This window comes from Rhinolophus ferrumequinum, chromosome 6 (genome assembly GCF_004115265.2).
Source record: "Rhinolophus ferrumequinum isolate MPI-CBG mRhiFer1 chromosome 6, mRhiFer1_v1.p, whole genome shotgun sequence".
Taxonomy (NCBI): domain Eukaryota; kingdom Metazoa; phylum Chordata; class Mammalia; order Chiroptera; family Rhinolophidae; genus Rhinolophus; species Rhinolophus ferrumequinum.
The window spans coordinates 27,734,746-27,759,398 of NC_046289.1; the positions used below are offsets into that span (position 1 = coordinate 27,734,746).

General features: G+C 50.4%; 1 protein-coding gene across 2 annotated transcripts in view; it reads right to left on the bottom strand.

The window, feature by feature from the left end:
* Positions 1-741: 741 nt before the first annotated feature.
* Positions 742-24,653, bottom strand: part of GALNT16 (polypeptide N-acetylgalactosaminyltransferase 16) — a 78,670-nt gene continuing 54,758 nt past the window's right edge. For both annotated transcript variants that reach the window (XM_033108596.1, XM_033108594.1), the window contains 11 exons: positions 23,051-23,172; positions 20,647-20,734; positions 19,056-19,140; positions 18,662-18,765; positions 14,280-14,406; positions 13,253-13,345; positions 11,691-11,774; positions 9,082-9,223; positions 8,269-8,397; positions 4,659-4,798; positions 742-2,191 (listed from right to left, as the gene is read on the bottom strand). In XM_033108596.1, coding sequence (XP_032964487.1) covers positions 4,661-4,798; positions 8,269-8,397; positions 9,082-9,223; positions 11,691-11,774; positions 13,253-13,345; positions 14,280-14,406; positions 18,662-18,765; positions 19,056-19,140; positions 20,647-20,734; positions 23,051-23,172 — 1,112 coding nt within the window. In that variant the 3' untranslated portion in view covers positions 742-2,191; positions 4,659-4,660. The remainder of the gene's footprint in view (positions 2,192-4,658; positions 4,799-8,268; positions 8,398-9,081; positions 9,224-11,690; positions 11,775-13,252; positions 13,346-14,279; positions 14,407-18,661; positions 18,766-19,055; positions 19,141-20,646; positions 20,735-23,050; positions 23,173-24,653) is intronic.

Here is a 24,653-nt window from a genome sequence, read left to right on the forward strand (position 1 = left end):
GGTTATCTGGATGCACCCTGAGAGACACTTATTTGAAAGAAAGACAGGTCTACTTTCAAATGACTTGAGGAGGGTCAGAGATAACCCGAGCTGGGAAGGAAGGAATACCTCCTGGGCATTTGTATTCATTCTCTGGATCAGAATCACTGGATTTTCCAGGCCATGTAGCACCCTGATCCTTCCTTTGCCATCTCCAAACAAAGAAAACTGGACCTGGAGGAATGCTTACTGTCTTAAGAAGCAGAAGGCATGGCTGTTTGGGTTTCAATGGCTCCCACAGCTTCCTTCTAGAATTCTTCTATGATTACAGACTGGTCTACATCACCATGATGCTGTGTGCACGGGTAGAAAGCCCAGGCCACACAGCACTGCCACCAGGCCTCACCCAGCCCGCCTTCTACCCCAGCCTGAGGCAGGCATTGCCCAGAATGTCATTTCGAGCCGTCCTGGAAGCAACAGCACTCCCTGGCCCCCAGGCCACAAGGAGAGGCCCCTCCTTGCTGCTCCCATAGCTCCTGCCTTCCCTGTAGCTTCTATCATGTGGTGTTACGGTTGCCTGCTCATTTGTCCATCTTCCCTGCTAGAATATTAGTTCTTAAGGGCAGGGGCAATTTTCGTCTTGTTTACATTTGTGTCGTCACCCTTAGCAAAATGCCGAGTATGGAACAGGCACTCAGAAAACGTTTATTAACAATAGCAATGAAAAGAAAGAAAAAACAACCCCAAAACCAACTACACAAACAAACAAAACAATAGCAATGACATTTATTTAGTAAGCGTTAAGAAACGGCCAGGTGCTTTGAAGTCATTAAATAAATCTTTCCTCACAAAAACCTAGGACTGTGAGCATGCCCATGTTACAGGTGTCACAGGTGAGAAAACCAAGCTGACATGGAATAACTTACTCCAGACCACACAGCTAGTAAGTGGCAGGGTGGGATGGACCCCGCTGATGGGCTCTGGAGTCCATACTCCTGTGCTCCTCTTCCCACACTCCATGGGGTTGAATTCCATAGCCAAGGACTCTTCAGGTGGCTCTGAGGCCCCAGCCCGCTGGGTTACTCAGCCTGGCTGCCAGACCAAGGGAGAGGGCCCCTCCCTGTTCCACCTCGAAGTCTTTGTCAAGTGCCTGGCAGCGAAGACCTCTTAGATGAGAAAAGCTGCCTGGGTCCCCTCCCTTCTTCTGGAGAAAACTGACTCAGAGCATCACAGGGGACACACAGAAATACTGCAGACGTGAGAACATTGTCGGAAACGAAGCTGCGGATGTTATGAGCTCCAGTCTTTCCTTTCCAGGTTTCCTTTCCTATTCCCCTGATGAGAGAGGACCACACCCTGTTCAGTGCTGGAAGACACTCCACAGGCCTGGGGGTGCCAGACCTCTCAGAGGACAGTGATATTGCCAGGGTTATTTCTTCCAACTGCAAATGGGAAGATTGAGGGGCCAGGGGAAGAGCCTTTGTGAAAACTGAAGCCAAGTCACAGAGGTCCAGGGATGGAGAAATGGGAGTTTGGCCCCATGCATGTCCCTCCCGCCCTCCCCACCCCAGTGTATTCTGGGAGACTCTCTTCTGCTGGGTTATGTAAGGCCAGTAACAACTGGCCAACTCGAGGGCGTTTGCTGAATCCTCCAGGAGCTGGCTAAAGGCTAACACCCTTAGTTTCCAGAAACAAAAGGGATGGGAGAGAAAATGGGCCTGGGAGAGGTAGGTTTGGAGGGCAAGAGAGAGCACACCGCAGGAGAAGCAGCACCAGAGCCCTCCAAGGTGGGAGTGAAGATGGACGGAGCGTGGAAAGCTGGCCAAGAGAGAGGCCCAAGAAGGCAGTGGGCCGTGGGCTATGCTCTCTGAGATGATGGACGGATGGACAGAGACTGCAGCCAGAGTGTTCTAAAGGAAATTGTCACCTTTGTCCAGCTTAGCCTAGGCTGGACTCCGCAGCCACACTGTGTGCTTGGAACTGTGAGCAGCCAGCACTCCAGGCTCCTCAGGCCTAGTGATCATAAGTTCTGGGGAGTACAGATGAGCAGCCCTGAGACAAGGTGGGGATGGGGACGGCCATGACTGCATTCAGGAGAGTCAGTCTCACCACGGCCTGCCCGCTGCAGTTCATACATGCACTGAAGTGTTTATTTTTACCTGGGTAGGTTCAGCTTCTGATCACAGAAATGGCAGGGGCTTTCCATTGGTTTCTATGGAAACATTAAGCAGAGCATCTGCTACTCGATCACACAAGACTAGGCTGGTAGGCCTCTTTCTGGAATTATTTCGCTATTTCTACCCAGGAAGATGGTCCCACCTGCATTTTTACCACTGCCTCTTGTACGGTAGAGGGGAAGGGCAGTTCAGGGGGGCCAGGGAAAAGGCAAACACTTGCAGAAGCCATTTCAAAGCCCCTAGTGTCCCTCAGTGAGGTCCCAGGAGCCTGAGCTCTCGTTCCAGCCTGCCCCAGCAGCAGAGCCACCTGCTGGCTCCCCACAGAGCAGCCAGCCTGTCTTCCAGGAGTCCCTGGGGTACCACGGGGCATGTAGGCCAAGGGACAAGCTCTCACATGCACACGAGTGTGTTCAGTTTCACTTCTACAGAATATAGGCTCTGACTTCCTTACAAGGCAGGGGAGGGTGGTGCTGAAGGGCTTGGCTCTGGTGTCAGAAAGGAAGGCGCTGATGCATGTGTACATGTGAGAAGTGGTTTTATTCCAAGTGTGTGTTTCATAAAGACAAAGTCCTCAAGGACAGCTAGTGGCACATGCTTTGGTCAAGAAGAGGAAAAGCAAAACCAGAATAGGGCTGAGTCCCACAAATAACGGCTGACAAGCGCTGAGCCTGGTCTGACCATAAGAAAGGAGGGAGACTCTAAATCTCTCTGAACAGCAGTCATCTTACTTTCACCGAGAGAAGCCCTCGCTCCCCATCCCCACAGGTCCACGCTACCCACCAGGGTGGACACGCACCGTGGTGATGACGGTGGATGAAACATCACAACAGGGGCAGAAGTGTGGCCCCCATGCTGATGAGCCCACCGGGTGTGCTCTGAGGCCCAGGAGCACGCTGAGAGGACCCCAGGGAGCCAGGAGGTGAGAGGAAACCACTGAGAACCCTCCAGAGTGGGTGCTGCGGACTAGGGACCCTTAGCTTCTGGCCCCAGGGGCTGCATGGAGGATGCAGCCGGCAGCAGTTTAGGCACCAGGGAGGGAGATGGGCATGGAGCTCAGGTGGATGGTAGTTCCAATCTAGACCAGAGGTTCAGACCCTTTGGGGATCAGGGACGTCTGTAAGAAGCCAGGGAAATCCATGGACCCTCTCCCCAGGAAAATGCATATATGTATACACGTACACATGCACTATTTGGGGGACAGTTTCGGGAGATTCCTAGGCCCTTTGGAATCCATGAACTCCATAGGGGTCCTGAGCTGGTTTGCTTTGTGGGAGGAGGGCTCTCAGGAGTGCTGGTATCACCAGTCTTTCGCCCAAGATCTCACGGCCTGAGCCAGTGGGAAGGGGGAAGAGGAATATGGGGAATAACAGAAGTGGTGCCAAGACCAGGCCATAGGGAGGGGGAAAGAGGCCCAGTACCTGTGAGGAGAAACTGGGAGCTCTCTGCAGACAGGAGCCCCCAGCCAGCCTCCCCCACTGCAGTGACCCGCCCTCCTGTAGTGGGAGGGGTGAGGCTGAGGCCTAGCCCGGATGACTCAGGGAGTGTCACTGCTCCAGATCGGAGGTCCTGTTCTCACTGGCCACCCTGACTCCATAACGCTGTATTGACAGAGGCAAAGGCTTTTGAGAAAGCAGGTGCTGAAAGCTATGGCCGAGGATGGGGCCCCTCAGCGGCGTACGGTGGCTGCCTGTCCTTATGGGGCACTCAGGGCAGGCCCAGGCAGTGGGCACAGGGTCCCAGCAGGTCACTAAGGCCCAAGGGAGAGGCCTGGGCCTGACACGGCTAAACAGATGTGGGGTCTGTTTAAGAAACTCTGTCCCAAGGCTGCCCCTGAGATTGCCCTGCAGCACGTGGGGACCAGCGCGCAGGCCCGGAGGCCCACTGCAGCATGGGAGGACTAGGGCCCCAGGAAGGGACCCACTCTTTGGGTGCTTTGCAGTTCTTCTGTGCATGTCCTTCTACAAATCACCCATTCTTTGCCCCAGATCCCATCCTTCCCACACCCAACCCAGCACCTGCCCGGGACAGGCCACTGAACTTCTCAATCCTTTTGATTCTCTGTCGCCTCCACAGGCTGCCCGTCTCTTCCCAGCCTCAGCCTCCCCACCCACACCACCTGATCCCACGCGCAGGCCCCGTGACACAGCGGGGCCCCTGTGTAGGCTTCTGTCTTTGCTCTCCCCAGCCAACAAGGGGAGGGCACCCAAACCACTGTCTGGGGACAAAGGGTGAGGGCACCTGCCCAGTCTCTGCCCAGCAGTGGTCCAGCGTCCTGACCTTCTCTCCCCGGGCGAGGCCAGGACAGCAGCCAGGGCATCGGGGTACGTTCCCTGAGCCCTCCCTGTACAAGCTTTGGAGCATGGTGTCTCGTGGCAGGGGTGTTTGCTGATGATTCCGGCAGAAATATGAGGAGATGGAAACAGCCCACTTTACACTCCCCCACCCTAACCCCCTTCCAGTCCCAAAGTCTCATGCAAAAGGTACAGGAGGCCCCGGGGCTACCGTCATGTGTGCGGCAACAGCTGCCACTGCTGGGCTGGGGCATCGGCCTGGCACTTGCTGGTCACCAGCTGGGCGGGCTTGGCCTCCAGGCAGAGGCCATTGACTGAATGCTGGATGAAAGAGGCTTTTCTTCTCCATCTCTGGGGGGAGAGTGGGGAAAGAGGGCAATGAGAAAACTGATTAAAAATAGTAATGCTCATACCTTTACTGCATATGTATGCAAAGGGCTCTGTGTACACCTAGGACACACTCCCATTTAAACAGTCTGTGTGTCCCTTACATAAGAGTCTCCCCAACCCCACACAAGCTTTAAGCCATGCCTCCTGACCACTCTTGTTCTGTAGTTTGGCATGAAGTTACTGTCTAGATCAGAGGCTCATAAGCTGAATCTAGCCCAGAGCTGTATTTTGTTTGGCCTGCACAACCAAAATTTTATTTAACATTTGGTTTAGTTGCCACAGAAAAATCTGCATTTCCAACTTCCCTTCACACCCTGTTCAATTTCTATTGTGGCACCAGCTGGTTGGGGCTAAGGAGCTGGTCTCTGCCACTGTAAATGGGCTCTGCTCTCAGCTCACCTGAGTCCCACCTGGGCTTCCCTCCCAGCTCCCTGTAAGCACTTGAGTTTGAGTTCTGGACTGGGTGAATCTTTTTCTCCTCCGAACAAGATCTCCCCTTCCTGCAGCTCTAAGCTTCTGCCCTGGCCTGTAACCGTGCAGCCAGTTACCTGCACCCTTTAGTGGGAACTGGCCGCCATCTCTGCGGAGAGGAAGAATGAGGCCAGCAGGGTGGTGGGGGCACTTGAGTCCCCTACAGAGTCATGAAGGGGCTCCCGGGTCAGTGCCTTAACCTCCTGGGGCCACCTCCCCTTCCCCAAGCTCAACAAGGGGGAGAAGAGTTGTTCCTGTAGACATTTTGGAAGTGGCTGGGGGGAGGACAGAGTGTGGTTTGGAACATGTAGAACAGAGGAGAGGCTGAGACCCAGGATTCAAGGCTCAGGGAAGAATAAATAGCAAGATAAGTATATTTTTGTTTTTTTTCTTATTTCCCTCCCATGCATCCATCTCCCTTCTTCCTAAATCCATCCACCTTGTGCTCCCTAAGAAGTGGGGAGTGCTCATGACTACATGGATGGAGCCCAGAGGGTTCTGAGGGGTGGAGCCCCGTTCTTATCTGAGCAGCCAGGACAAGGGAGGTGAGCTGCACCCAGCCACAGGGCCAGGGCCAGGGCTGCAGGTGGACATGAGGTGGGCAGAGATGGGAGCCAACTTGGGATGTGTACACAGAGTGGTAGGTGTGAGCTGCGGAGCCTGGATTCCCCTTGGGGGAGGGGCTGAGAACCAGCCTCTCTGTCCTATGTGTCCCCAGCAGAGAGGGGCTCCTGACCTAAAGGTCAGGGGTAATGGATGGGACAGGGCCTTCTGTCCCTTTGACACTCACAGCATCCTACTGCCTCGTGTTCTTCTAGTCTCTGACCTCTTGAGAGGGGCTGGCCATACTCTCCCCAGCTGCGCATTGCTGGACCATGTCCTTCTTTCATCCCTGTGACCAACGTGATCTGCACATTCCCTGGCACAAGTAGGCACCCAAGACAGTTTTGTGAAGAATGAATGCATGAATGAATATGACCCAGTCATTAGGAGGTGCTCCCCAAATCACAGGATTCTCACTTCCGGTGCCATCAGGTAGTCCCAGGGCCTCCCCAACTCACCCAGCCACTCAGCTCTGGGCCTGGACAGAGAAACAGTGCCCCTCACAGGAATCTCCCATCTCCACAGTCTTAGTTCTTGCAGATTCCTCGCAAGGCCGGAAGAGGAGGGAGCCCCCAATTTTATAAGTGAGGAGACTGAGGCTCAGAGAGGTGAGTGGGGTGACCATGCTGGGTCATGCTGACTCTATCACACTAGTTCTCGCGCACAGGGACCTCTCGGATACCTGACACCCAAGTGACCTTGGAAACAGGGCTGAAGGAGGACCAAAGAGGCAGGCTCAGATGGAGAAGTCACTGGCAGTGGGAGAGCTGCTTATCCTATCTTCCTGGGGGAGCGGTACAGCTGTCCAGGGTGCTGTTGGGGCCCTGGCAGGACTTGCAGGAGCAGAATGAGTGGGGACAAGAGGGTCCTATAAGCCTCTTAGGCTGGGTAAGCAAGAAAGGGAAAAATGGGTACTTCAGCCCCAGATGAGAAGTATTTGAACAGTGCCTGCCTTGGGAGCTACTTCCCAGCTCCGGCCTCAACAAGGAGTGGGTGGGAGTGGGCTTAAGGCTTGACTCTCAGAGTCTTGCGGGTCCAGGTCTTGGGGAGTCTGAGGACCCTCTCACTGCAGGGAACGACCGGTCAGAGGGCAGGCAGCCTGGGAGAGGGCAGGACCAGCTGCACCCACCCTATCCCCCGCCAATCAGAAAGTGCTTCAGAAGTATCCAGTGGGCCAGCAAGTAGGCCTCGGCACACAAATCTCTCAGCTGTGTATGTGTGCGCATGCACACACACACACACACACAGACACACACACACACAGACACACACACACACACTGCAGGGTAGGGATGGGGCTGCTTTTCCAGAATGGAATAGCAAACTGGCATCACTACAGAGCTGACCCCAGCAAACGGAACAGGGTGGAAGGAGAACCCTGCAGGCCAAATCAGAGAGACAGGTGGCCCCCTCGCCCTCTGTGCTGCCCGGCAGGCTGGCCAGGGTCAGGCACAGGGAGGGCTACTGAGGAGGAGAGGGCAGAGGAAGAGCTAGAGCAGACCTCTGACCTTTGTGTCCCATCCCTGGGCAGAGGAGCAGCCCTTCCAGACAGGAAATAAGTGGCATAGGAGGGAGGCAGGCTGACTCTGTCACTGGCTGCTATGTACCCTAAGTAAGTAACTTCAACTCTCTGAGCATCGTTTCTTCCTCGACAGGTGGGCCTCACCTGTCTCCCAGGATTAACAGAGACAGGGTTGATGAGAGTGTTTGACAAATGGAAAACGCAGTGAGGCTCACATGAGGCTGGCATGACAGCTTGGATCTCAGTTTCCTCAGTCAGCCAGCAGTCAAGAAATATTTACTGAGCATCTATTATGTGCTGGGTTAAGACTTTGGCCTTAAGGGGTCACACTGACCTGGGTTTGAATCCCAGCTCCACCCCTTCCCAGCTGTGTGATCTGACATGCATTTCTTAAATTCAGCAAGCCTCAGTATTCTCACCTATAAAATGGGGATAGTAGTAAGGCCCACACTGCTGGATTGCTGGGAGGAGTAAATGAGATGATCTATGTAAATCTCCTAACACAGGCTCTGCTCTTGGTAAAAAGCTAACACCTTTTGGCTGTGGTGGTTGTCAGGGGCTAGGGACAGTGTCAACAGAGAAATGGTCCCTGCCCTGATGCAGCTCACAGGCTGGCAGGAAGGACATTTAACTAACATTTACGTGAAGGAGTACTTTCTCATAAGTAAAATAATAGACTTGACCTAGATATTTACTTAGGCCCACACTGGTCCTCACAGTGGAGGGTTTATTTGAGTCTATGTGTCAACCTGGGGCTCCCCAGCCAGGGGCTGCCACCCCCACTGTGTGTCCCCTGGGGCTGCTGGCCATTTGGGCCAAGGGCAAGGAGGCTTACCTGCCTGCCTTCTCTTGGGTTACATGCCTGCAGTAAGACCGGGGTCCCGGGGGACATGGAGATGGAGGTGGAGGAGGCCGTCAGGCACTTCCCCTGCTGCTGGATGAGATGATCACTGAACAGCCACGCCTGCGAGACAGGGACCAGAAGCCCAAGTCAAAAAGTACAATGACGGATGGATAGATGGGTAGATAGGTGATGAAGCAAATATACTGTACATTTTGGTAGAATTTTCTGTAAATAACAGGGATGGGTGTATAGGTATTCACTGTACAATTCTTTCAACTTTTCTAGATGTTTAAATTTTTTTCATAATAAAATATTGGGGTGTGGGGAGCTTAGCTGGAGCTGGCCAGAGGGCAACAGAAGATGTACCAAAGGATGCTGGGGCTGGGGGAAAAGACATGGGATCAGGGCAGCCAGAAGCTTTCTCATGCCGGGGCTCTCCATGACCTGCTCTAGTTTTGACGTGGGCACAACACTCATACGGTGCACATGCGTGCACACAGAGGAGTCCTGTATGCCCTGCTGCCCGACATACAAACGGACAACTGCTGCACCCCAGGAGAGAGCTGGCAGTTATTCGGGCAGCATTTCTCCCTCCGCAAGGAGACAGTGGGTGGTGCAGACGGCAACTGTGTGACAGGCTAGAAAGGGGATGGGAATGTGGCAGGAACAGACCCAAGGAGCAGAATGGGAGGGGACAGCTGGCAGGGTCCTGGGATAGTGGGTTTGTGAAAGATGTAGGCAGAAAGAGGATGAGAATGAGCAGAGGAAAGCCCCTCACCCCACTCTGGGTCCTAAGCAACTTACCTGAGGCGCTGGGGGATTCTTGGCAGACCCTCTGCAGATCCCCACTCCAAGCAGGAAGTTACCAGCAGTGTCCTGGCCCTGGGATTCTAAGCAGTTAACCCCCTGCTTAATAATGCCAGGGAGCACTTCCTTTACCGGGATCCTGAGACAAAAGGCAGCGGTCAGGCTTATCCTCTGCCTCCCCGGGCTTACACGCTCACCTAGAGGGCAGTCCCAGGCAGCTCCTGGGGCACCAAGGTCTCTGTGGGGGGCAGACCTAACTAGCGGGGATGTAAGCAAGCAGGGATTCCTCTGGGAAGATGGTCAAAGTCCCACTCAGTTCTGAGCAGCTCCAGGAGTCCAAGGGACTGCCCTGGAGGCCAGGCCTGAGAGGACCCTGGGGGAAGAGCTCAGGCCAGAAACCCAGGACTCCCCAGTCCTACTAAAAGTAATGCATTAGAAGTTGCTGAGACCAGCTGTGGAACTCTGATCTGCATAAGGGGCACGGTGGCAGGATTGCAGGCAGGCCTAGAAGGCAAAGCGCTCTTCCTTTAGCTTCCTCAGTCTCCCCACTGACCACCTGTAAGTGTGGGCCCATTATTACCATCCCCTGTTTGGAAAAGAGTTGGTATCATTTGGGCCAACAGATCTCCTTTCTATCCAACAATCTGATCCACTCCCGAGAACTGAGGCAGAACATGAACAAGTGGACGGGGGATGAGTAACCTGGATGTGAATGAAGCGTGTGGTTTCTATCTTAACAACAAAAAATCATTTCTTTTTTTTAACTTTCACACAGTGACAGAACAAACAGATGACTGAAGCTCCTGATTTAACATAGCTGGTTTTATCCACTCTCTTGCTTTGGGATCGATTGATCCAGTTTTCTGATAGTTATAAAACCCTTCTTTCTGTTGGTCCTCAGCGGATGGTGTGGGCCATTCTGCATGGTGGCTGGGGTGCGGAGAGAAAGGGCACGTTCTCGGTACCCCCAACACCTCCTCCGGGCTTCCCAGCTCCGGCCTGAGGCCTAAAGTCTATGGCTCCATCCAAATGTTGTATGACCTCTGACAGAATGAAATGACTTTTTCCCTCAGAAATGACATGTCTAAATGAAACTGTCCCCTTAAAAGTGATCACTTGGGGAAGTTGTTCATTTATTACAGTTCCATAAATTACCATTGTTCCCTTCCCAGCTATCGTCTGGGGAGCTTGGGGTTATCCAGGCCACCAGCTTGTTTCCGAGGATGAGGCCTTCACTCAAATTGTTTTGTAACTCCTTAGAAATTGTTCCCAGCATCAGTTTCTTCTTGTCACTTGTTTCAGTCTTGTCACATTGTATTCAGGACCCAGGGTTATATTATCTGGGTTAATCATCTAGTTTATTTATTGTTCTTGGTTACAATATAACTATGGCTGTTTTCCAAAAATCAAACCAGCCCTGGAATGACAAAGAGTTGCCCCTTTCAAGGATATGCAGGCTCTGAGGAGTGAAATGTTCTGGAAAGCCATGGCAGCTCCCTCAGGAGAAAGTTGGCCGCAATGAGACACTATGTTCCCCAAGGTGACAGTTATAGAAGAGACAACGTGAATTGCAAAGGTATTACTGAGGCTTATTGCCTATGTAATGTATTCAGTTAAAAGGATTTACTGAGTGCCCATTCTGTGACAGACACTGTTCTAGAGGCTGTGACCAAAACAGGTAAACACCTCTACTCTCATGGAGCTTACTGTCAAGTGCAGGGAGGTGACCACAAAATTAACCGGCCAAATGTATGGCAGGTGATGACAAGGGGAACAGAGGAAAACAGAGCAGGAATGTAGGGGGTGGGGTGGTCTGCAAGTTTAGAGGGTTCGGGGGCGATCTCTCCAGGATGGGACATTGGAGCAAGACCTGAAGGAGGTGAGAAAATGAGCCATGTGGATATAGCCAAGACACTGAAAAGGATTTTCAGATAAGAAAAAAAAGAATCCTCTCCGCACCACTGCGGGCATTATAGCTGGTCACCCGCTGTCCTGTTTCACACACACACATTCGCTCGCACCGCAGTTCTAGTGCACAGGCCATTTGCAGGTTGCTTTCTAATTTGCTAGAGCAAACATTTCCCCACACTTTTTCACAGCCTTTATGATTATAATATTAATAGGCACATAATATTTGTTTAGATCGGTGTATAGTGATTCTTGAGACCCCAGCCCCTATTGTTGGTGGTTTGTCGATATTTTTCCCAGCAGCAGAGAAGCCTACAGTGAATATCTACTTGTCAACAGTTTTTTTTAAATTTTGATTTGGTTGCTTCATTTCCTTAGGATAAACTCCCAGAAGGGAGAGAACAGAGTCAAAGGGGATGATGATTTCTGTGGCCTTTGCTATATAATGCAGTGTTATTTTCCTAAGGGGACAATGTCTATTTCTAGCTCAAAGACCCAGTCTGTTAAAAATTTGGTTCCTACCACAGGTCATTTTTAACTCCTGATAACGTCCTCCTGGTTCCCCCAGAGTCTTTCACATGAAGATAAACACCAATAGTTAGAAAGAGCCAGACTGCCTAGGATGGGGAGATCTCGGGGTGGGAGGGTTGGGAGGGTCCCCCACCCAGGCCAGACACAAAGCTGAGGGCTGCACTCACGTGAGCTCTGGGTAGACGTTATCCAGGTACCAGCGGAAGGACTTGCAATTCATCTTCTTCCTCTGCTCGATCCTCGTGGCCACACTGAAAGAGGAGGCCCAGCTCAGGCTTTGGCCAGCAGGTGAGGAAGAAGCCCCAGGGACGATGGCAAGGGCCCGTTCCCAGGTCCCAGGAAGCCGGTCCCCTCTTCCACCTAGCCCAGGAGGGCCAGAACCAGGAGGCTGGTTCTGAGCCTGCCTTTCAGCCTCGGCCACCTGCCTGAAGTCATTCTCTGACCCGCAAGTTTACCACACGTCTCTTGTCCATTCCTCATTTCTCTCCTCAAATTCCTGCTTCACCTCTCAGGATCGGCCCAGCCGGCAGGGGGGCATTCTTTCTTCTCCTCCTCATTCCTTGGGACGTCACTTAGCATACCCCTACCTGGTCCTTACTTCCACAGGGAGCAGACCCTAAATGAACTCGAAGTTTTCCTTTCCTGCATTGCAGTTTAGCAGAAAGGGGTCTACCAACAAGAACAGGTTTTAAAGGTCTTTCAGGAATACTGGCAAATCAGAACCATCTGGTGTATCGGTGGACACCGCAGTTTGATCTCTTCACCTTCCTCAGCTACACTGACTATAATGGCCACTGGCAGAGGCCCTTCGCTGCCTCTCTGAGCCTCAGTTTCTTCTCCAGTGAACTGAAGACATGACCGCCTACCTCAGAAGGTTTTTGTGAGAATCAGACACATTAAGGGACATCAGTGCCTGGCACAGGGTAGGTCCTCAGTAAATGTGAAGTCCCCACTAAAGGAAATAGTGACATAACTCGTTTTTTGTTTTTCTTGGGGGGGATTAGTATGAGTAAATAGAGGAAAGATTCATTGATGATCATCATGTTTTCAAACTTTTCTGCCAACAATCTTTAGTAAGAAATAAATACATCTTACATTGTGATCGAGGTTACCCACGTCCATATGTGTATATAGGTAGACACACCAATACGTATAACTGAAATAAGAGTTTCACAAAACAATACTACCCTTCACTGCAACTAACTGTTATTTTCTATTCTGTTCTGTACTAATTTATACGGTTCTAGTTCTCTCTTTATCACTTTTTAGAAGGCTGGTCACAATCCACTAAGTTGATTTCATTACCAATCTGCATTTTGAAAATGCCTAACTAGACTGTACTCATAACAGTCCGGGACAGGAAAATAGGCTAACAGATCACAGAATTTGAACAACAGGGAGCGGAGGCAAAACCCCAAGTGTTTTCTGCAGGCAGCTCATCCCTAAGTACTCCCGCAGATGTCCCTTTTCCTGCAGGCAGCTGGAGAACAGAAACTCTTTTTCATAAATGAGCCTCTCTGGTTATTTCTCCCCACAGGGCTGCACGCCCTCATGGACCAGGGCCGTGTCTCCTCACTGCACACTCAGGCCGGCTCCACAGAGCCCAGTGGGTAGGGCTCAGTTACCAAGGAGACAGCGAGCACTTCCCTGGCGCACAAAGCGTTTTGTATTCTGCTCAGGCTGTGCTAACGTGGGTGAAGGGAGGAAACAGGTTGTTGGAGGGGCCCACCTGCCAAAGGCCTTCCCGATGGCCGAGGGCCGGGCCTCATAGTAATACTGCTTGTATTCGTCCATCCACACCTCTGCAGTGCGCTTGGTATTCCTAAAAGGAGAGGAGGGAGCAAAAGAAGGTCACGGCGGGTGGGGTGTGTGTGACAGAGGTGGAATTAGGATCAAGATCAGCTCTGTTCATGGATGAGAACATGGGGTGATGAAAATCTCAGGAGTGTATGCAGAACAAGACTGATTGGGGTGGTGTAAGTGAGTACAATCTCTGTGGAGGACAATCTGTCCATATCTGTCAACTTTGTAGGTATGTGTACTCCTTGACACTCCACTTCCAGGAATCTATTCTACCGATAGACCTGCATGTGGGCAATAAGGACATTTGTTCAAGAATATTTGTTTAATAAAACATTGGCGACAACCTAAATGTCCATCAATAGAGGATAATGAACTACTTCCATGTGATGGAATACTAGGCAACCTTGAAACACAATGCCATGGTTCATATGTACTGACACGGAAGGATGTCTAGGATTTGGTGTTGAGTGGCAGAGAAGCCTGCTGCAGAAAAAACATATAGCATGACCCCATTTATATAAAAACACAAACACAAACCCGTGGTGTGTGCATCTTTCTATATGCATAAACTGTATATATGAAAATGTATTAAAAGGCCTGTGGCTGGGGACATGAATGGGCAGACACTGACCAAGTCAGGGTCAGGACATGACATCCGTGACCAGTACTTGGTTCCCAGTGGGTGGACGGCAGCTCCCAATTGGTCATTTGGCCAGTTTTCCAAGACCCTCAAGGACCAAGACAGTCAAGGCAAGGGAGACCTGGTGGCAACACGCCCAACCTCACCTTGAAAGTACCTGGAATCCAGAAGGGAAGAACTGAGATGGGGGAAATGGGGAAACAGGCCCCGAGCGGTGGGTGGCTGCCCAAAGTCACATGAATAAGTGACAGAGCTGGGTCTAGAACTCTGGTGTGCTGGCTCCTAGCCTGGTGCTCTTGGTGCTGCGACCTACCTGATGTAGGTGAGAGCGTTGCCCTCAGGGAAGTTGTAGGGGTGCCGTTTCCGGAAGACGTGGCCCACCCGGCTGCAGGGCACGATCTCCAAGCTCCCACCGCACATCCACACCCTGAAGGAGAGCTCTGCAGGAGATGGCAGCCGTCAGAAGGGGAAAGAGCCCCTTGGCAAGTCCCACCGAAGGAAGGTGAGAAGCGGCTGGCTTCCCTTCCCTTTGGTGTCTCACATGCTGGGGTGGGAGCTCCTGGGCCAGTTACGTGGGTGCACCCGCTCCTGGCATGCGCTCCTGACTGCTTACCCTATGCCTGTGCACACGCACACCACCCCACATACCACTGACACGTCACACATACCCTCCACACACACACCACACACATCCCCCATATCTCAGCCCTGGGAGAGCAGTGGGGAACGCTTTGAAGGAACACCAAAATCATGAGTAGAAGGAAAATTGAATCAGATGGCAACATCATTTCTAGCCTCTGCCCAGAAAGCCTGTCCAGACACAAGCTAAGGAAGAACACATCTGCTCATCGGCCAGTTCTGGGCACTCACGAGGTGGGAAAACCAGCCACCAACCAAGCCACGGGTTGCTCCAGCTGGCATCCTCCTGGCTGCCTCCTGGCCTCCCTCTTGGCCCAGGGGTCTGCAGTGACAGGCTGCCATCCGTCCCTTGAGACATGCTTCCTTTTGATGGTGGTGGTGGAGCTGAACAAGCTTTTGCAGATGACTGTGGTCCCCAGTAGTGTTAGGAGTTGAAAAAAGTGGCCATTCTGCTTTCCAGAAAGTGACATCATGCTTTACCCACTCTGTTCTCCACTCAGCAATTGTCACTTCTGGCAAGACCCACCTTGGCAACTGGCTGAACCTCACATAACTGTCCTCTGGTTTCCTACTTTCGTTCATAGTAACCTTCCAGTTGGACACCGTGTGACATTAAAACACCCCCTTCCTTTCCCAGAAAATCCGTACCTCTTGGTTTTATCTGTTTTTAATTTTTAATAAGCAAGACCATTCTGTCATGAGTTCCCTTGGTCCCTTGATTCCTCTTGCCACTCCCCAGTTGACCGTAAGGACACTCGTGGTTTCTGGCCAGGTCTGGGGGCTCTCACCTGGTGCAGCTGGTCACGGTCTCCCAGTGACCAGCAAAGTAGGGGGTGAAGGTGGCAGGACTAACACCTCCATTCTGGCCAGCCTGTATGCACCAGGGGACTCCTAGATGTGGTCCATCTAGAATGTCCAGGACTGGACATTCAGCATATCTGGCCCCACAGGCACAGTTGGCTGTGTTACTGGGCTTCCCTAAATCTTACTGCAAACTGCCAGGTCTCCATCATCCCTTCTTCTGATCAGAACTCTGCAGCTGGCTCAGCAACGGACATTTAGAACTAGTGACAGACCTGGGGACAGAAGGTCTGTATTCTGGTTCTATTTCTGCCAGATTAACTTCGTCATGCTAGTTGTCACTTTGTGTCAGCCAGCCCATGTTGTCCATAACTATTATTACTCTCGTTAGTATTAATATGGCAATAACAATAGCAGTAGTTATCATCCATTTCTGAGCACTTAACTGTGTGCCATGCTCTTTATAGCTGATGTTTCATTCTCAGAGCAACCATGTGAAGTCGGTATTATTATCCTCACATTTTTCATAAGGACTGTAGAGCCCGAAAATGTTAAATAACCTCGCCAAGGTCACCCAAATACTCAGTTGAAGAATTGCAACCTAAGCCTCACACTTTTCCCGCAAGCTGCACCGTTAGAACAAGATTCTTTAGTTAATTCAGCAAAATATTCCTGAGCACCTTTTGACTGTGCATCACACACTGTTCTAGAATCCCTGACATGCTAGTGGGACGAGGTTAAGAACTCAGTACAATCAGAAACAAAAATACAGGCAGATAAGAAAATGGGTGGGATCCATAGTCTGTCAGCTGGTAATAAGTACAATGGAGAAAAATGAAGCTGACAGGGGTCAGAAGAGGGCAAGTAGAGTTGGGGCAGAGGGCTATCCTGTTAACTAGGCCGATCAGGGAAGTTCTCACTGAAAGGGGAAATTTGAAGGAGGTGAGGAATCAAATCATGTGGCTCTCAGGGGAAGAGCATTCCAGCAGAGGGATCAGCAAGGCAAAGACCTAGAGGTAAGAGCGTGGCTGGCACGTTGCAGGCTCAGCAAGGAGGCCAGGCGGCCTGAGCGGAGTGAGGCAGGGCCGAGCTGGTGGTTGTCTTATGGGGGAAGGGCAGACGCCACGAGGACTTCGGGTTTTGCTCTGAGTGATGCAGGAGACCTGGCAGGGTCTTGAGCAGCAGCATAACATGATCTGACTGTTTTGAAAGGATCCTTAATGTGACTGACTCCCAAAGTTTTCACATTCGCCACCCCTTCTCCAGGTACCCTCTGGGCTCCTTGAGTTTGGCTTTCTGGAGGGACACAGAAATAAGTCTCAGTGTGGGCCTCTCCCTTTCTTCACCAAAGAAACAAAATCAAAGGCCCAAACCCACCAGCGTCAGCAGTCTCTTGGCTCAAAACTATAGTCAGCCTAGAAATTTCTTTGAATTTCTTTAAGAAACAAAACTCTCTCCGGAACCAGTCCACCGTTCACCTTTCAAACTCCCCAACTACTGAGCCCTTGCCTCAGGCAGAGTTTGAAGTTAGCTATTTGATCATTCACTTGTTTTTTTGTCAGTCCCAAGCCTAAAAAAAAAAGAGAGAAGAAAAAGAGAAAAGACGTCTGGATGCAAGAGAGACCCTTCGTTTCCCAGTCCTTTAATTCTTTACAGGAAACTGTCTTTGCTAAAGCTCCCTTCAGGCTGAGGCTGCGGACACAAAGGCTGTCACTTAGGCCTAAAACACATGAAAAGAGGTCAGAATGGAAGGGTCACTGCACCCCTGTCCCAAATTTACTCATCTAGATGCCTGCCTAGAAACGGTTTCCAAGAGTAATTTACAAAGGGGAGAAAAATCCCATGCCTATTTCCACTCTGACTGGTTTTAAGTTGGGATCAGGCCTGTTTTCGGCCCTACTACTCATCTGTGTCTTGTTCAGGGAAGGAGAAGAAAGACCTGCTCCTCACATCTCAGAAACACAGAGTTTGACTTAGGTTACACATCACAACACTTAAGTGGCTCTAGTCAAGGCACTGCATACACCTGCTAGACGTGGAGTTTCCTGACTGAAATCAGGATGGCAGCATCCATCTCAGTTTTTCCATCTGTCAAATGGGTAAGATATCACCAGCCCTATTTACTTCGACAGAAACCTGATTAGGATAAAAAAGGAAACAGTGGGAAAGGGTTCTCTCCGTTAAGGACTAGGTCCACTGCGAGAGCAAGAACAGGCCTCTGTATTTACAGGCCCTTAAGTACCTGCCCCAGCTCCTGGAGACCTGTGGGATCCCTTCTCCACCCTACTCCTGTGTGGGCTGCACTACTGGGCTTCCCTCCTGCAGGGGCAGGTTCAGCCAGCAGAGGCACCAGCAGGAGCTCAGAGGTGGGAGAGTGGGAATGGGTGTTTATCCCACAGTACCCTCTGCCAGGGCGCTGTGGGCTGGCTGCACATGCCTCGAGACCACAGCTCCTGTCAGGGGGCGTTCCATCCCCATCTTTCAGACCTAGGGGTGGAGACACCTCCCAGCAGTCACCAGCCTAGCCCAGTACCACACTGTTCCTTGTGGTTCCCTCTATCTTGCCCACACCCTGGAAAAAAATAAGCCCTTTGATAAACCCCCTTACATCACTCACGTCAGGTGTTCCATCTGTATCTGGCCTTTATCTCACCAGAAAATCTGGGAAATGACTGGTTCTTCCCTTTCCTTCTGGGGCTAGACAGTTCCTATGGCTTCAGAAGTAGTGATAATGGCCGCCAGCACTGTGCCATGTATTTTAGCTCATCATGTCACTTAGTACTCATAAGAGCCTTTTGAGGAAACTGAGGTTTAGGGAGGCTTTAACTTGGCCCAGGGCCAAACAACTTGTAGGCAGAAGGGCCAGGATTTGCACCCAGACCCCCTTGCTCACATTTAACTAGTACCCTCAACTGCACGCATTCCAGCCTTCCTGGTAAGGAAGCAACCACGTGTGTAAGCTGTGGTCCATGTCACTGTCTGTATCTTCTTCCACGTACATGTCTAGCCATGTGGCCACAGGCTCCCCCCAAACACCTAATTCTCTTTGTTTACTAGCTGTGTGGCACAGGACAAATCACTTCAGCTCTCTGTGCCGTAGTTTCTTTATCAGTAAAATTGGCGATAACTGTACTTAATTCCCTCAGAGGGTCACTGTGAGGATTAAGTCCTCAGAACAGGGTCTTGCGCGTAGAAAGTGCTCAGAGTTACCCATTATCATTATTGTGGTTGTTGCTATTATATTTCCCAACTTACCAAAATTCTCTCCCCCCCAGATGTCCATCTGGGCATCATACTTTCCCAAGTGGTTAAACCAGGACTTGTCAATCACAAAGATTCCTCCAGCTATGACAGGTGTCCTGGGAGCAAGGAGAAGACAGAGGCAACAGGTGAGCTTAAGAAGCTGGAAGCCCCTCTAGATGGCCCTAGGATCCCAAGCCATTTGCCCCAGAATCCCCGACTTGCAGTCACTGGGGTAGGGTGTCTGGCCAGCATCCTGGCCTCTGTCTTCTATGTCGCTGGGCCCAGAATATGAGCACTTGGATTGTGTACCCTCGGGAGCATCAGCCACTGACACTGCTCCCCAGCAGCCTCCCCGGCCCCTGACCCGGGAAGGAAGGGCTTTCCCCAGAGCTCACAGCAGCCGGACCTTATGGGCTTGGTGGGGTCTGTCCGGATAATCTTCTGCTCCAGCGGGATCTGCTCCCACTTGAAATGCAGGCTCCAGTCGAATCCTATGGGACAGAGCAGGGTGAGGATGGGGCTCAGGGCAGAGCCCACTGGGTGCTGTTGCCCCCTCACTCTGCTACCCCTCAGAGTCTCCCTTGATCTATGTCCAGCTCACAAAGGGCCCTGGGCAATTCACAGTCATTCCTTCATTCAGAATGAGACAGGTCCCTGCCCTTGTGGAGTTACACTCTACTGGATAAGACAGAAAGTACAAAGATAAATCAATGAATGGATATGTCACTTGAGGATAAAAAGTGCTAAATAAGAAAATAAAGGAGGAGTGTCCATGCTATTCTAGTAAGGGCAGTCAGAAATGGTTCTCTGATGAGGTGATATTTAAGTAAAGAAATGAATGAATGACTGATCCATGCAGATATCTGGGGAAAAGAAATTCCAGGTAGGGGAAACAGCAAGTGCAAAGGCCCTGAGGTGACTTCCCAAAGGAGAAGTGCCTAGCTCCCTTAAGAATCCCACTCAACCACAAGATCTAATTAACGGTTATGTACATTTATTGGAAGTCTAGTCCTCAGATACAAAATACCCTCTGCCCACTAGCTTCCAGCAATAGATTCTCCAGAGCAGCCTGTCCAATAGAACTTTCTGCCATGATGGACACGGCCTATACCTGCTCTGTCCAATATGGTAGCCACCAGCCACTTGTGGTTACTTAAGTATGGCTAGTGCAACTAAGGAACTGAATTTTAAATTTTATTTAACTTCAATTAATTTACATTTAAATAGCCAAATGTGGCTATTGTCTACTGTATTAGACAGCACAGTTCTAAAGTTTAGACCTGAGTTGTCCAAAAAAGATACAATATAAGCCCAAAATGCAAGTCACATATGTAATTTAAATTTTTCTAGTAGCCATATCAAAAAGTAACAAGAACATAGGAAATTAATTTGAATAATACACTTTTAACAAAATATATCCAAAATATTATGTTAACATGTAATCAATATAAAAAATTATTAATGAGATATTTTACATTCTTTCACACTAAGTCCTCAAAACCTGACGGGTATTTTATACTTACAGCACATCTCAATTCAGACTAGTCACATGTCAGGAGTGCAATATCCAAACGTGGCTCATAGCTGCTGTATTAGACAGCACGGGTCCAGACCACTTCCAGGGGGTCCATGCTAGGAGCTCCCCGTCCCTCACCCCCAAGATAGCTGTCACATCATATTCTTCTGCCAGGCCTTGGCCATGGTCCCTGGGCTGACAGCATTTGGAAAAGATGTGTCAGTATTTGAGGCGGGGGAAAGACTAGCTTGGTGCCACGACTGATTGTGCCACGAGCCTGTAACTGCTGCCTCCGGCCCTTTGTCCGCGGCCCCAGGGCTCCACGTGAGCCCTTCCATTTTCTGGAGGTAAGGGGTGGGGGGGGGGTGCGGCGTGAGATGCTCTGGCACAGCTGGGAAGAAGAGCACCAAACCAGCGCTGTTGCCTGCTCTCACCTGCCTCCTTTCTGGTCTAGAGCCCCTCCCTTGGGAGCAAGACCCACCTCCACGAAGGTCAGCTGATGCAGCAAGGTAGGCAAAATTATCCAAACTGATGACATCAATGATGGGGCTTACCACACGGGTGTGGTCCTAGGAGAGGAAATGTGAGATGGTGTGAGGCCAGGGACCTTTTGAAAAACGGCTCAGCTGCCTGCTCTGGGAGGAAGGGCTCTCCAAGGCATGGGGCACTCGGCATTTGCTGCAGGACAGGTCAGGGTCCTGGGAGATTTATCACCACATCTAAGCTCTTGGAAGGTCCCACCTGGGTCCCATGGACACAATGTTCTCCCAGCCTCTTCCACTCACATCATCATGTTGAGCCCTGCGGGGATCTCACCTCCTCAGTGAAGCTTTCCCTGATTGCCTCAGGCTGAGGGTTTCTTCCTCTTTCAAGCTGCTCTCACACTTACAGTCTAGACAATTCCTGGGACAGTGAATTATATGCTGCCTGAGGTAGTTTTTTCGTGGCTGGTTTGAACTGTTGTGTTATTAGGTGTTGTCTACTTTTGTACATGTTTGGGTTGAGTCTTCCCAACTGGGTCACCAGCAACTTGAGGGCAGGCATCCTGCAATCGCCATGTAACCTGGGTGTTACTCCTCTCATGCCACATTTCCTTCAAGGTCAGACTCACTAGTTCCTTCATCACCTCCCCGACACAAATCCACCTTCCAAACATTGCTGGGTAATGCCGATTTTACTAAAGCTTTTTTTTTTTTTTTTAGTGGTGGTGGTGGATGTGATATGTGTATGTCATATACCACATGAGAAACTTGTCTGGCCTCCACCAGCCTTCTCTTCTCTCTCCCTCCATGGAGGGATATGGGATAGAGCCTCTTCTTTCTCTTCTTTCCCTACATTCTGCACTCAACTCAAAATCCTTGTATCTGCACCTTGGAATCTAGCTCTGCCCCTCAATTCACACCGAGTCTCAGGCCAACAAAAGTCTGGGAGGTAGGATCAGGGTACACCATCCATGGTTTCTCTGTGGGGGGCTCACATTATCCTTTCTATAGACTTTTTGGTATTGAGATATAATTCACATTTTATAAAATTTTATGAGCTATAATTGTTGCACCATACAACTTACCATTTTAAAGTGTATAATTTCTGATTTTTAGTATAATCACAAGGTTGTGCAGCCATCACCACTATCTAATTCTAGAACCTTTTCATCGCCCCAACAGAAACCTTGTACCTTTTAGTAGTTGCTCCCCATTGCCCCCTTCCTCCAGCCCCTGGTAACCACTAATCTACTTTCTGTTTCTATGGGTTTGTTTATTCTGGACATTTCACATAAATGGAATCATATAAGATGTGATCTTTAGCAACTGGCTTCTTTCACTTAGCAAGAGGTTGTCAAGGTTTGTCCATGTTGTAGCACATGTCAGAACTTCATCCGTTTTTATGGCTGAATAATGTTCCATTGTATGGATATATCACATGTTGTTCACCCATTCATTGGTTGATAGACATTTGGGTTATTTCTATGTTCTGGCTATTCTGAATAATACTGTTCTGTACACTTGTGTGCAAATTTTTGTGTGGAGTATGTTTTCATTTCTCGTGGGTATACATCTAGCAGTGGAATTTCTGGGTCACATGGTAAGTCTGTGGTTAACTTTTGAGGGACTGCCAGACTAGTTTCCAAAGGCTGCGCCGTTGGACATTCCCACAGCGATGCATGAAGGCTCCTATTTATTCACATCCTCATCAGCACTTGTTACTGCCCATCCTTTCGATTACAGCAATCCTAGCCCGTGTCAAGTCGTATCTCATTGTGGGTTTTTTCCCCTTGCATTTCCTTAATGACTTACTAATGTTGAATATCTTTTCAGGTGCTTGTTAGCCATTTGTGTATTTTCCTTGAAGAAATGTCATTTCAAATCCTTTGCCCATTTTTAATTGGGATATTTGTCTTTTTAGAGTTGAGTTGTAATCAGCTCATTCTTTCTCCCATCTGCCCAAATCCTCCCCATTCCAGAGAACAGCAGGCACGTGGTAGGGCCCCCTGCCCTCCTCTCTCCTGGAGAATGCCATCCTCTCCTCCCTGCCTCTCGGGCTTCCTAGCCTGACCTAGAGCCCTTCCCAACCTCCAGCACAGGAGCCTGCCTCTCCCAGGAGGAAAACAACAGCGTCCATCCACAGTAGGAGCTTTATAGCTCACCAGGCATTCATCCAATTTAAATCTCAACTCTCAAACAACTGGGTGGGACGAGTATTACACTCGTAATTATCCCCATTTTTAGATGGGAAAGCTCAATGAGGTGAAGTCACTTAGGAGGTAGCAGATCATTTTGGCTCCTACTCTGCCTGCCAACGTCAAAAATGGTTCCTATGGCCTCCTGCCAAGAATGTGACGGGCACATCCCAAGGGACACAGCTCCCCTAGGGATAGACAGACTCACTTCCTTCACCCGCTGCAGCATAGGCTGCAGCCACTCGGTGTTCACTTCGCAGTGGCTGTCCAGAAAGGTGAGGACAGCAGCTGAGGCCACATCTGCACCTCGAACTCGGGACCGGATCAGCCCTGCAACGGGAGTGGACAGAGATTGGTGCTGAGCCAATTAGCTTCCCATCCCTCCCCCCCAAAGCCTCGGGGCTCTCCACCCCTTCACGGGTTTAGGTCTCCTCTGAGTTATTGTGATTGAATTCTACTTTGTATTTGTCTATTTCCTCTCTCCCTCTCTTTCTTTCTCTCATCCATCCATCAAGCATCATTACTCCCAAGGTCCTTCTCTGAGTGCCTTCCACGTATCAGATGCTGTTCTGGGCTCTGGGGACACACTGGTGGACAGAGCTGAGTGAATAGAAATTGCAATAAACTGGTTTGGAACCAAAGGAGAACCAGAAACCAAAACTCTTCCCCCACCCCCTATTCTCCGGGAACCTCAGGGTGCTCCCTCCAACTGCACCATCTTGTGTGACATGGAGAGAATCTTCTGGACTAAGACAGGCTGGAGTTAGTACGCCAGCTCCTTCACTCCTCTTAAGCATGTATTTAACCTCTCTGAGCCTCAGTTTCCTTACCGAGAAGATTCAGAGAGAGAATCATCTCTGCTTGTTGGGGAGAGCGCCGGGTGCGCAGGAGGCCTACGGGTGCTGCATTCTGCTCTGCTTCCACCCCTACCCCCCACGGTCCTGCCCACGGTTCACTGACCATCAAAGAATGGCCTTGCTTTTGCCAGCTCCCTGGTCAGGGCTGGGGAATGACCTGGTTGGGAGAAAGGACGCAGCTGGTCCTGCCCCTTCCAGAGCAGCCACTGGTGTCCTGTAAGCTGTGGGGTCGGACGGGCCTCACTCTAAGAGCTCAGAATACAAGTTACTTCCTGGAGAGATTTCCCTGGTCACACCTCTGCCTGGCATTCTGCCTCTATCCATCTGATTATCCACCCATCTGTGCAAAAGTCCATCTGTCCCATCTTTTCACTCCATAGGTAGCTATAAAGCACCTAATTTAAACCCCCTTAATTTAATTGCATAAATTTACATCTATGTTAGGCAAAACCCCAGGGAACAGTATATTCCCAGACCTATGGGCACCTGCAATCCAATAGAGTAAGACCCCACTTAACTTAGGTAGGTAGGGGTTCTGTGACTTTAAGTGAAATGACATATAACAGAATCAATTTTACCACAGGCCAATTGATATAAGCAAGAATTACGTTCCTACAGTATCTCATCAATGTTATAATGAAACCACGTTATTCGAGGATTTGTACTTGGAAGAGATTTCTCTCTGTCTTCTTCCATTCCAGGATGAAGGTCCCCTGGGCCTGACTGGTCTTTCTTAAGTATGCCCATCACATCTCTCCCTCTCTCAGCCCGTCAGTGGCTCCCTACCATCTGCCTTATCAAGTCGAAATGCCGGTCTCTGGCTTCCAAGGTCCTCTGTCATCTACTCTGTCATCTACTACCTGTTGCTCCTGCTGACCAGGCCTGGGTTCTCCTGGGAAGGGAGGGTAAGTAGAGGGAGGTGAAGAGACTGGGCTCTAGGGTGAGCCCCTCTCC